Here is a 12007-nt window from a genome sequence, read left to right as displayed (position 1 = left end):
GTGAAGCATACAAGGCCTACAGCGCTCGTGAACTAGGCGGGCATCAGTTGAGGAACGGGAGCGGCCAGCCGGCCGTGCGTCTCCCGACGTCGGGATGAGAGCTCTGGACATGACGGGACGACCACTCCCACACACTCCGGACGGCAGACGGAGGCAGCGGGGGAAGAACGGTGGGTAATCGGAGTTATTTTGAGTTGGGGCCGGAGCCATGTTTGGAGCCGGCGCCGGCGCCAAGGTCGGGATTGCATCGGGTTTTGATTCTCGGTCTTGTTTTCTCACTGCATTGCGCTGCTTGATGTGCATTTGTTACCTGGGCTGGCGAGCCCTCTGGAGTGTCGTCTGGACGCGCCGTCCAGTCGATGGCTGCGACGGCGCTCCTTAATGATATCGCAGGGCAACGTGAAGCATGCGATGGAGAGCAAAAAGGGGCGGCGGGGTCGAACGGCGGGGGAGAGGGGAAAGAGACATGTGTATATTTCCTTACTGGGTATGAGGGATGATGACGAAGAGAAGAAGCGACAAGTAGCATTGGCGCGGCTGGAAGCAGAGTTGAGGCTGGGTTGTCCGTCATGCGAGCTGTGAGAACGTATTGTTAGCTGCGGTCTTGTGCGCCTGTACGTTATGGCGAGGGAGAGAAGAAGTCGGGGCCGAACGCGGCGCGGGGGAGGAAAAGGACCAAGTATGTATATCAGATTGGCCGACCCTGATTGCAAAGGGCTGTAATTGATGTACAGTACATGCTACATGCTACATGTCACTTTGCCGCGTGGAAAACCAAGCACGCTTCCAATCCGGAGCTTTGGCTGTTGTGTCGCTGCGGTTGGTGGTTTCGTGAGTCTCTCTTGTCGAATCTCGTCCCAACAACATGGTCAGTCAGTCAGTCACATGGCTTCCGTCTAAGCTTGGCCACCACGAGGAGGAGGAGTGAGTAAGCGGCACGCACATGCGCTGCCCCGTGCATGAGACGATCGGGACGAAAAGGGGGAATAGTTAGGGCATTACGAAGTACAGTGAGGAGGACTAACATCACGGGCCAGCTGCATGGCGCGGGAGGGAGGGAGGGAGGGGAGGGAGGGAGCATCCGAGCAGGGCACGCACAGAGCATCGCAGAGACCCGGGTTCCCGGTGCCATGATGAAAGGGATGGATGCACGGCTTGAGGGCAGCGGCGACGCGCCGACTGGCAGCCGGGGACATGTCCTTGTCTTTGTCCTTGACCATGTCCTTGTCCTTGTATACGAACTTCACGATGCGCGAATACGATGCCCATACTAAGCACGTGTTGCCCTTCGTATGTGCATGATGATGCTGACTGACTCTTCAAGACACGTGGGTTCCGAGACGGCTCAACGAGGGACCTTTTGTCCTGCTGATGGGGCCATATCCAGGTGAAATATACGAGAACAGTTACGCCGGCATACACCCTGTGGCCCTCTCAGTTGGCTCCTGGACTGACCAAAAAGAGGCTGCCAATGCTGCCATTACTGTTGCAAGTACAGTACATACAGCATCTGGTGGATGCTTCTCTCAATGAGCCAACAGCCGCCGCCGCGAACACAGTCCGCGGGACTGCATATGTGAGATGTGGTAGCAGGCGGAGGTTTGTTATAAGCCAGCCAATGCGAGCCGCCGCCAGCCCGCGGAGTCAACGCAGGCCGCTGGTTCGTTTCTGGTGTCGTTTCTGGCGCGCGCTTGCTCGGTCCTGCAGCCAACAGGTAGCATGGCAAGCCTGTTGCCTGGGCACACGTCGAGGGCGACGAAGCAAGCGGGGTGGCGGTGGCTGCGGATGGTCGCCCGGCGGCGGAGCTGACCGTCGCAAAACAATCCAAACCCGTCCTCGTGTCCGTGGTTTGTATGGGTATGCGCTTGCAGTCCACATCTATAGTCTCGTCGCTAAATTCAACGGCGAGTTCTTCTGGAAGCAGTGGAGCCCGCCATTTTTCAGCTCCAGCCCTGACCCCGCTGCGCACTTCGCCGATGACGGCCGATGAGGACATTTGGATCTCGCGGGCCAGGGAAGAGTCGGCGCGGATTTCCAACGAGGCCATCATGACCCTTTCTTTCTTCTGGGACAAGGGTACCGTCGCTAGAATTGAGACGTGTATCGGGTTATTGGATTTGTAAACTCTTGTTGCGTCATCCGTATTCTCGGCGTGGAACATGGTGGCACAGAAGCAACACAGCATGCCTCTCGGCCAGAGGGCTCACCCGGCGGCTTGGCCTGAGGGTATGCACAGTCCATCATCCCAAGGCCCCAAGCTCCCGTTGAAGCCGGTCGACCGCCCGGACAGGGTACAGCACCCGCTTGGGTCCAGCAGCTTCGTCGACGGCGGAAGAAACGACGCAGAAGGTTCCTTTGTCTGCTGGTGGACCAGGCGTTGGAACCGGACGTAGTCTCCAACGCGGACCGGGCGGGGCCCCAGAGACGGCGTGGGCTGGGGAAGGCTTGTTGAGGCACCTTGACAGGAGAAGGTTTAACAGTCTGCTTAGCTCTTATTGTTCCTATACCGCTCAGGAATCATGGCCAAAGCAGAGCAAAGAGGCCTGAGTTGCACCACAATCTCCGCAGCACGACGAAAAGTCGATGCTTATGTGAGAAGCCTGGTTGTGACGATGAGTGAGAGCATTCAAGCGGGCAAAACACGCCAGTGAGCGTAATGGCTGGGCCTCAGCGGGGGGGGCGTGTGTGGCATCCCTTGTGCGGTCAATTGGCGCGCCTGGTGGCCCGACGACTTGGGCCATCCATGGAACATTCAGCGGTCTGACGCGCGAGGGCGCAAATCCCTGAGCCAGGCGACTGGATGTACGTAATCTTGGGGGGCCGGGAGCGCAAACCGTTTTGGTGGCCCTGGAATCGAGCCTGGCTGGGATGGCGGGACGTGCCGATCAACTTGCCCAGACAGATTCGCCCAGGGCAATCTTGCCAAGATGGATGGCGTGAGCCTCTCCGGCTCACACAACCGGGAGCCAAGAAGACAGGGACGAGCGCTGGCATTGTTATCAGATCTGCCAAACCACACAGCGGCTGACATCACATTGCAGCGGGTTAGCGAGGCAGAGACCAGACATCGTTATGTCGCTCGTAGGCATGTGCAAGCGAGAAGCTGTTACACAGCATACCCGTGAAGACATTCCCGCTGGGATCCGCGCCGCAGAGGACGGATGGAGAACCAAAGGAGGCGTCCTCGACTCGGTCCAATGCGGCTTGGTACGATCTGGTGGCCCTCGTCGCGTCACGGCATGACGCGCAGGCAAGTCGCACCGTTGCGGCAGGTCCTCGGCTGGTACGTCGGGAATGGATGGCGTAGAGTTCACGGCGTCCCTGCTGCCATGTTTCGCAATCAAGTCGGATTACACAACAGGCAGTTCACATGCGCTGTGCGGCACCCATCTGCGCGGAGAGAGCCAGCTTCGCCGCCGCGTCCCGTGGCTGCGCTCTCGGCTCACTGCAGGTTCCTGGCAAGGTAATGCTTGATTTTCTGACTCGCGCTGCAGTCGATCAGAGGATGCCCCCGACCCGCGGCTTGCTTGCCTGCCCGGCCAGAGCCAGGCGGACCCGACCACGCGGAAAGCAGTGCCCCGTATCGGCCGGTCGGGAGTGAGGACGCCGCCGCCGCCGCCTCGTCGGGCTCGACTCACCCAGGGACGGGCAGGCAACGGGCGGACCAGCGCGGCCTGCTCAGAGAAAGCAGAGAGCAAACGCCCACCCCTTGGCCTCGGGAGACCAGCAGGGGGTCGGCATGGTGTGCGCCAAAAGGGTGTGTCGGCCGACACACACACGGCCGCCGTGGTGGGTCGGCGACGACGCGATGGCTTAAAAATGGCAGCGGCGGGCGGTCCTCGCAGCGGGTGAATCGAAAAGGCCAAGAGATCGGGAGACGGAGATTCGAGGCTCGTCTCGTGGTGCCATGCCCGTTGAAGCTGCGAGCTCCGCGCGGGCAGAGCAGGGTTGCAGCGATGCTGGCACGACGCAACCTCACCTGCCCGTTCGCAACTTGGGTCGCCAGCACGCGGCGGGCACGTCGGCCAATGCGAGAGACAGGCTCCGAGGGCTGCGACGACGGACGCTGCTGCGCTGCGCGGCGGCAGCCAAATCAGGGCCAGCGCAAAAGTCAAGTCATGCGGAGTCGGCGATGCTGCTTGCGGGGACGAAACGGGACGCACGGGGCGGGCTTACCAAGGCGTGACCCCGTCTTACTCGAGCCCATGCGATGCGTGGAGACGTCCGTATTTCGTGCTTGTTTGTGACTGTGCAGCATTTCTCCGAGAGCGCCTCGAGCAGGGTTGTGCAAACCAGGCCGTCCCTCGGGTTGCCGTCCGTGGCACCTTGCGCTGTCGGCCGGCCCTGGCCCCAGCGCCCAGTGCTGCCAGTGTTCCCGTGCCCGCAAGGCACAGCTGGCGGTGCTCCGGGCTCCAGAAAGGCTGGCACGCTTCAAAGGTACCAGTACCAGGTGCCATGCCATGCCATGCCATGCCAGGCCGGCCGTCAAAAGTTCCCGAATGAGTCTGAGATGCGGGGGCGTGGCTGCAGGAGAGGCGAACCCAGGGCGAGGGGACAGGGCACGATTCCCACTGGCTGGCGCTGGGCCCCTTCACGTTTTGGACGTTTTGGGGGGCCCTTTGGCGTGGCATTGGTCGCATGCTGGTGTTTCGCCTTGCCCGGTGAAGAAAAAGCAGGCGAGCGAGCGTGGGTGAAGCAATCGCACGAGGTGAAGCCGTCGCGGGACACGGCGCTTCAGTGGCCTTCTTCCCCCTGATGGCACCTGGGCATGGACCGCGACGGGCGCAGGACTAGGTACGGCTATAGCACTCGTACAGCAAGGCAGGTACTTTGGACCCGGCCGAAACCCTACCATTCGCGCAAGTACGAGCAACGCGACTGCGAGGGAGGAGCCGCCGAGGAAGGAGCGCAGCCAGCGACGCACGCGCAGCAGAGTCAAAAAAAAAAAAAAGGTCCCTGCCGTTTTGGTCTACAGTTGCTGACGGACAGGCACCACCTTCCCTGTCCTCGTCGTGCACGTTGCGGTACGGGACAGTACCATATTTGCAGCACTGCGCACGCACAATGCTCTGCCCAGGTGTCCACGCCTTGGAGCGACAGCTTGCTGTACTTCGTCGTTGCACCATGAGGAGGATGTATGTGCTGTTGCACCATACAGTGCTTTCGTGCTAGCCTCACCTTGAAGCTTCTCTTTGCTCGCATCAGGCCAGGCATCTCTTGTGCCGCATTACCGCGTCATGTACTTCGCACCGTGGACCCTGCCCAGTGTACATTTGATTTGTGCAGGGCAGACAAACTGCAGGTCACGGCAGCGACCAGCAGGAAGGAACGACACTGACAAAAAGTCTCGAGTCTTCCTTCCACCTCGACCGACCTGCCACTCCCGACTCCCGACTCCTCCAAAACACCAAATCCCCATTCATACTGCATCACCTCAGCGTCCATTTTCAATCCATGCCATCTCGCGGTCGCGACGGCGTGCTGTCCGTCGTTTGACTGCGCCGAGGAGTATCGTTTCCTGCCCACGCAAGCAAGCCCGCGGCATTGGCGAAGAGAGCAGGCAACCCCCCCGTTGCATCCGCCGTGGCTCCCTTCGCCTCACTCCCTGCCACACCCCCCCTCCCCCCGCGTGGCACCTACTAGCCATGGAATAGCGCAGCGTCAGCCAGACTCGGCCAGTCCTTCAGTCGCCGCGTCGGCGCCCATCAGTGGGAACTCTGCTCGCCGCGGTGCGAATGGCGACGAGCGTCGTACCAACCGGCCCCCGGGCCTCCTCCACTTGCGGCTTTTGGAGGGACCTTTGGGGGTGGGCACCACCCACGCAAGACGAAGCATCGGACACAGCGTTCGGTCGTCGTCCAAGGCACACGGGCGCCGCGCCTTGGATGCTTGGGCCCTCCCACCCCCAAACTTATTGCTAGCATGGCAGCCAGCCAGGGCATCGTCCAAGCACCGCGCTGCGCTCGCTGGCCCTTGGGCAGCGCAGCAATAATACGCACGCGCGCACCAAGACAAAGTCCGGCCGTCCGTCCGCCCGTCGACCCACGCCCACCCCACGCCCCCCTTTCCGCGTCTGGGGATAGTGCGCGTCTCTGTCGAGCGCTGATCTCCGGGCGCTGGCTCACCACGGGCCTTTTGGTGGTGGCCGTCTCCCTTGGTGCCCTTGGATCCCTTGGGTCTGCTCAAAAGGGCCACCCAGCTGGGTTCCAGAACCGTTTCCATTTGCAAAGAGCCCGCCAAGGCGAACCGTTTCGCTGCGTCTCTGCTGACGAATTGCCGCTGCCGCCGACGCCGCCGCCGCCACCACCATTGACAGATTGAGACTGCATACCAATGCCCGCCGTCTCGCCTATGGTATTGTTCGTCCGCGGCGCAACAAACTTGTCAACTCGAGTCTTTCGCAACCTCGTCCGGATATAGCGGAATTGCCAGCGCGCTCAGGTCCGCCCGCACGAAACATAGGGATACTGTACCCGTCGATCGCGGCACTTGGTCCCGCGCCCTCTCGAGTCACATTCGCCCGTGTTGCCTGCCTGGCCACAAAGTTCCCCGACTCGACTTCGTCATCTGTCTGACGCACGCCCTTTTGAACTCTCTGCCCGTTACGGAGAAAGGGTTCTCGGAGCCGCCCCAGCTGCACGGGCTCCACATCCGGCATCACCTTGGATCGTCCTGCACCACCGCGCTGCGCGCGCATGCGCAGTCCTCTCTCGTCTCAACCCCGACTCCATTCTCACCACACGCCTGCCAGAGAGCCCACTTGGGTTCCTCTCCTCCTTCCAAGGCTCGTCGCTCGCAGTCGCACCTCTCCGGATGCCCCAGGATACACCCCCTCCCCCCCTGGTTACTCGCATTAGGGTCATCCTCCTGTCCATCTGCCGCTGCGGCGCTGTTTCTCCCGCGCCCTCGTCCCCGTCCTTGTCCGGCTCAGCGGCCGCTCACCATCCCTCGACCTCTCAAATCTTACATACCCGCCTCGCTCCCCACCCCGACCCGGCGAAGCTGCGACCGTCCCAGCTTCACCACCTCGTCCAGTGAGACACTGTCTTGCGCATCTTCTGCGTGGCCTCGTCGCCATCACGGTTCCCACCCGAACGTCCTGTTCTTCTGTGGGTTCCATCGACACTAGCAAAAGAGCCGCCGCACTGCAACCACCTCCCCCCGGGACCACCCAGACACCCCCCTCGGCGAGCTCGTCTTGGTACGGGCCCATACCTCTCGCGCTCTTTGGGCACGTCTCTCCTTCTTTCCTCTGCAAAACTCGCTGCCCAGTGACCCCATTATGCTGTCAAGCGGGTCGTTATGAGTAGACATTTCGCCTTGACTTCAGCTAGGGAGACTCCTCTTGGGAAGCTTTTGAGTTGTACCCCCCCGACGGCAAGGGTAGCAGACTGACGTCTCGTCCGTCTGCCGCTCCCGTCAGCCCTCTTGTTTCTGTCGCTCCGGCTGCCGCTGCTCCGCCAGTTCCACTGGGCGAGCAGTCGGCACATATAAGCCGGCTCTGCCGCCATGGAACCTCCCGACGCCTCGGCTGGAGAGGATGGACAATCGTCACCCAAATCCACGCCGCCTCTCCGGCGGCGTTACTCTATGGAGGAGGACATATACTACAACCAGATCATGAGTGCCCCTCAACGACGACCATCACAACCGCCGCCTTACCGGCCCGGCTCTCCCGAGCCCAGCCGCGCTCACAACAGCCAGGGAAAGAAGCGTGACAAGAAGAGGAAGCCCAAGGGCAAGGAAACCCAAAGACCGCAGCAGGAAGTCGTGTACGATGGAGATGACGAAGGGACCGAGCAACTACCCAACTACCAAAGCACCGTCAGCATCGAAGGCGTGTTCGCCAAGAAGCACGAAATCGAGAACACGACGAGGAGAGCCGAAGATCGCCACTGGCATACCGTCTTCGTCACCCTGAACGGTACAGCCCTTAACGTCTATAACGTCAAGAAGGATTGGGGATGGGGCAAAACACGAGATGGGCCCACGATATGCCCGGACAACCCGCCGTGGGTGAGAAAGGCAAAGCTGGAGAAAAGCTACAGCCTGCTGCACGCTGATGCTGGCATCGCCGCAGACTACACCAAGTAAGTCTTTCCTTCTTATCACATGTCTTGATACCCGCTATGTTGGGTAAGCTGGGAGGGGTTGCAGTGTTTCCGCACTCAATCTCACAGAGCAACATTAGAGAGTATCAGCAGCTAACGGCGGCTCAGGCGTCGTTACGTGATTCGAATACGCGCCGAAACGGACCAGTTTCTGCTGTCGTGTATTGAGCTTGGCACTTTTGTCAAATGGCTCGAGTGTCTCTTCGCCGCCATCGACGTGGCCGCACCCATCGATGACAGGGACTTCCCACGCGACATGTCTATCCCCAGAGTGCAGCGTATTCGCTGGTATCAGGGCCAGTCTCCAGCCCTGCCAGGCTACGCAGCCACTTCGACGCAGGCGAACGACGCCCAGTCACCAAGCGAAGATTCGACCTCTGGCGGCACTCTGGTGCGGGCCCCGTCACGGCCGTCGGAACTCTCACCCCCCACCGAGAGCACGTCTGAGGGAGAGTCTTCCACGCCATCCGCGCCGGCTCCTCAGCAAGCCGATGCCGCGGGCGGGCCGTCCAGGATCGAGCCACCGCGGCGGATGAGCACCACGACATATCCGAACCCATCCGTCGACCCGCACACGGGCAAGTGGTTCCCAGAACACAAGTGGTCGAGTGCTCACGACTTGCTGTACGCCAAGCTGTGCTACAGCAACCTGCTCTTCCGCAGCCCCCGGAAGTCCAACTACATCATCAGCAAAGGCAAACAATGGTTTGTGGACTGGGGTACGGGGAGAATGGTGCGCGTCCTGCCGCCAAACTACGGCGAAATCGACTATTTCGGGCCTTGGCAGGTCATCCACACCGAAAATGCAAGGATCTAGAAGGCCTCATACTTGCTCGTGACGAGCGGGATGCTTCGAGGCCCACCCGCATGAATCGGACCCGTTACCTCGCCCACTGGATGAGGAGACTCGCCGAGTCGTTACAACAGCGGCATGACAGAAAGCAGCGACGTGAATTTACGAACGGATATACCCAGGACGGACGGAAGACAAAAGGTCGAAGACGCATGGTGGTGGGGTTTTGGGCGGCAGATTTTTGAGGTTAGGCTGGAGCAACGCAGGCAACGTCCCTGGATCGTTACTCCTCGTCGACACCTCCCATGTCCAGCAGTGAGCTGCGGAAGCAGCAGTGCTGGGCCTTTCTTTTGGATGCATAGGATGCGGCGTGAACGGAAACAGCATTGTCATTATACTTGGCGGCGGGATGTCGCTTCATGGACGGAGTTTTTGCAGGTGTACGGTTTGTACACGGGGGTTGGCCCATTTGTGGCAGCATTGGATCCCGGGGTAACCAGTGCACCTGTGGTCAGGCAAGGTGGCGCATCTGTACTGTATTGGCCAGGAGAGCGGCGTGCCCGGAGGCGAAACAGAGGCCCCTTGTGGCCATCACTTCAGCCCAGAAGGCGGTCAGCAACGTCGCGCGATGATGTGAATCGAATGTGTCTTGGGTATCGATCTGCGCCTGAGCTAGCCGGCTCAACTCCCGAGATTCCGTCTCCGTGCCGTAAAATTCCGTGATATCCATAACATTCATGGTACACCAACCGGGGCGGGCGTACCGACGTTGGATCCGGCACACGTTTTTGGTGCCATCCCAACCCATCCCAGCGCATAACACCCCATACAGCATGCAACGTTGATGGCCCCTCCGCGAGGGAAGGATGGTTAAGCATTTTTTCAGCCTCCGTAGCACAACAGCATCATCCATCATCCCGCCATCCATCCATCTATCCACCGCTCGGCAATTCAAACGTTGGCGGACCTCGACTCGGCGGCGAGCTCCTCCGCGACGGCGCCGAGGGCGGTGTTGGCGCCGTGGACGTCGTCGACGGCGGCCTCGAGGCGGGCGAGCAGGGCCTCGACCTCTGCGCGCTGGCGGCGGACCTCGTCGGCGAGGAGGGCGTTGCGGGCCTGCGACGTCTGCAGCCGGGCGTTGAGGAGGGACTGGTGCGGGGCGAGGGCGGGGGAGAGGTGCGCGGAGAGGATGGCGTCGGGGGGGAGGAGGTGAGGCCTGGATGAGTGTGCGGGTGCCCGTGGTTAGCGACGAAAGGCGTAATACTTGGCGCGCAAAGGGGGAAGTCGTGGGGGACTTACGGGGTGGGCTGGGGGTCGTTGCGGGAGGACGAGGCGCGGCGCGAGGAGGCGTCGGCGATGAGGCTCTCGAGCTCGTTGAGGCGGGGGACGACGTGCCTCGCGGCGAGGATGTTGTCGAATTCCTTCTGCGGGCATGGAGTCAGTAAGACTGTACATCTCTCTCTCTCTCTCTCCTTCTGTCTCTCCCTCCTCCCCATCACCCCCTTGTCTCCTTTTCGCTCCCCTTTCATTCACTGCGTCACGCACGAGAGGAGAGAGAGAGGTAGGGGCGCAAAGGGGAGAGGGGAATCTCCTCGGGGCGCAGTTCTCACCTCGCACTTCTCGCGCATCTTGTCCACCATCTGGCCCTGCACCTGGCGCAGCACGGGCTCGGCCCGCGCCGCCACCGTCGGGTAGCAGCCCGCGAAGCTGTCCCAGGCGGCGAGCCGGCGCAGCGTGTGGTCGAGCGCCTGCGCGTAGATGTCGCCCAGGCGCGAGGCGCGCGGGCCGGGCGCCACGGGGGCGTGCCGCGCGGGCAGCGGCGGCGAGTCTGGCTGTTGCTCTTGTTGTTGCTGTGGCTGTGATGGTCCTTCGGTCTGGTGCCGTTGCGTCGCAGCTGATGGATCGTCGCCCTCTTGCTGCGTGGGCGCTGAGCCTTGTCGCGCGCCTGTGCTCAGTTGTTGCGGCTGCGTGGTGTCCTGTGTCGCATCGGCCGTTGAAGGCGGCGCGCCGTCTCCCGCGCCGGCCATGATCGCGTCGTCGTCGTCGTCGTCGTGGGTTCCGCGACCGCCGGCGGCCATTCTTCGCGCGCTCGCGCTCTCTCTCTCAAGTCAAGCTGTCAATCCCTTGTGCAGCTCGCGCTTTCCCCTCGTCGCGTTGCTGGTCTTGTCTCGTCTCGTCTATCGTTCCCCTTCGCAATCGCACCGTCCGTCGCGCTTCAATCCAGGTGTTTGTGTTGTCGCCCTTTTCGCAATTGATAACAATAAATATCCCCAATCCGGTATTTTGGCAGCGTAGCGTCGTGATTTAACCCCCAGTGGGAAGGGGTTTGTGGGTGGGATGGTGGTTTTTGCGCCTTCGGGCTTCGCGAGACGCGCTGTCGTCAATTGGGGCCTGTAGCAACGAAGCACCTCAGGTGTCGTTGAAGCTCCCTCCTCCTCCCCGCACGCGTGCGCGCGCGCCGCGGCAACGACGCGGGGTCGCGAGTCCGTTTGGCTTGCAGCGTGAGCACGTGACCGCACCTCCGTCCGTCTGCGACTGCGCGCCGAAGCCGGAAAATGCGGGTCCTCGCCAACGTCGTCGCTCCTCCTCCTCCTCCGCCGCCGCCACGGGGCGCCCGTCCGTCCGCCCGCCCGGGCCAGGCACACCCTCACCTCACCTCACCGTCAGTGAGCCCACCCTCGGCCGGCGGCGACCGGGCGGTCGTAGCACCCGGGTGTAAGCAGTACCCTCCTAGGGACGGGGCTGGCGCGCGCACGGGCAAAGACACGTCGGAAAGGGGGCGTTCTGTAAGAGTACGTAGTGACAGGAGTGGTAAAACCGCCAAGGCCGCCGCTGGTCAGCCTGCCCAGGCGCGATCAACGAGGAGGGGAGGGGGTGGGCGTGGGCGTCAGGATGGGCTCAACGCCAGCCAAGAAACGTGGCTTGCAGGCAAGGACGGCGAACCCCCCGGTTGATTCGATGCACACCCCCTTTGCTTCCCTGGTGTACTTATCATTTGATCCTCACCGTGGTTTCTGACGATGGTTGACTGGGCGAGATGCGTAACAACAGGTAGTAGGCACGGTGTCTGAAGGGGGGACAAAAAAGATGCTATTGTTTGACG

General features: G+C 61.6%; 2 protein-coding genes across 2 annotated transcripts; one reads left to right on the top strand and one right to left on the bottom strand.

The window, feature by feature from the left end:
* Window positions 1-7509: 7509 nt before the first annotated feature.
* On the top strand, window positions 7510-8928 carry PLICBS_003096 (uncharacterized protein; the record flags this gene model as incomplete). Its single annotated transcript, XM_018322829.1, has 2 exons — window positions 7510-8090; window positions 8220-8928. The coding sequence occupies 2 exons, from the start codon at window positions 7510-7512 to the stop codon at window positions 8926-8928; spliced, it is 1290 nt and encodes a 429-aa protein (XP_018178059.1).
* Window positions 8929-9855: 927 nt separating this feature from the next.
* On the bottom strand, window positions 9856-10982 carry PLICBS_003095 (uncharacterized protein; the record flags this gene model as incomplete). The annotated part of the gene is made up of 3 exons (XM_018322827.2): window positions 9856-10120; window positions 10204-10328; window positions 10515-10982. 3 exons carry the CDS (start codon window positions 10980-10982, stop codon window positions 9856-9858), a joined length of 858 nt encoding a protein of 285 aa, XP_018178057.2.
* Between the last annotated feature and the right edge of the window lie 1025 nt (window positions 10983-12007).

This window comes from Purpureocillium lilacinum (genome assembly GCF_023168085.1).
Source record: "Purpureocillium lilacinum CBS 284.36 DNA, scaffold_2, whole genome shotgun sequence".
In the NCBI taxonomy this organism is placed as follows: domain Eukaryota; kingdom Fungi; phylum Ascomycota; class Sordariomycetes; order Hypocreales; family Ophiocordycipitaceae; genus Purpureocillium; species Purpureocillium lilacinum.
The sequence above is the reverse complement of the archived record's forward strand: the minus strand, read 5'-3'. Positions and strand labels throughout refer to the sequence as shown.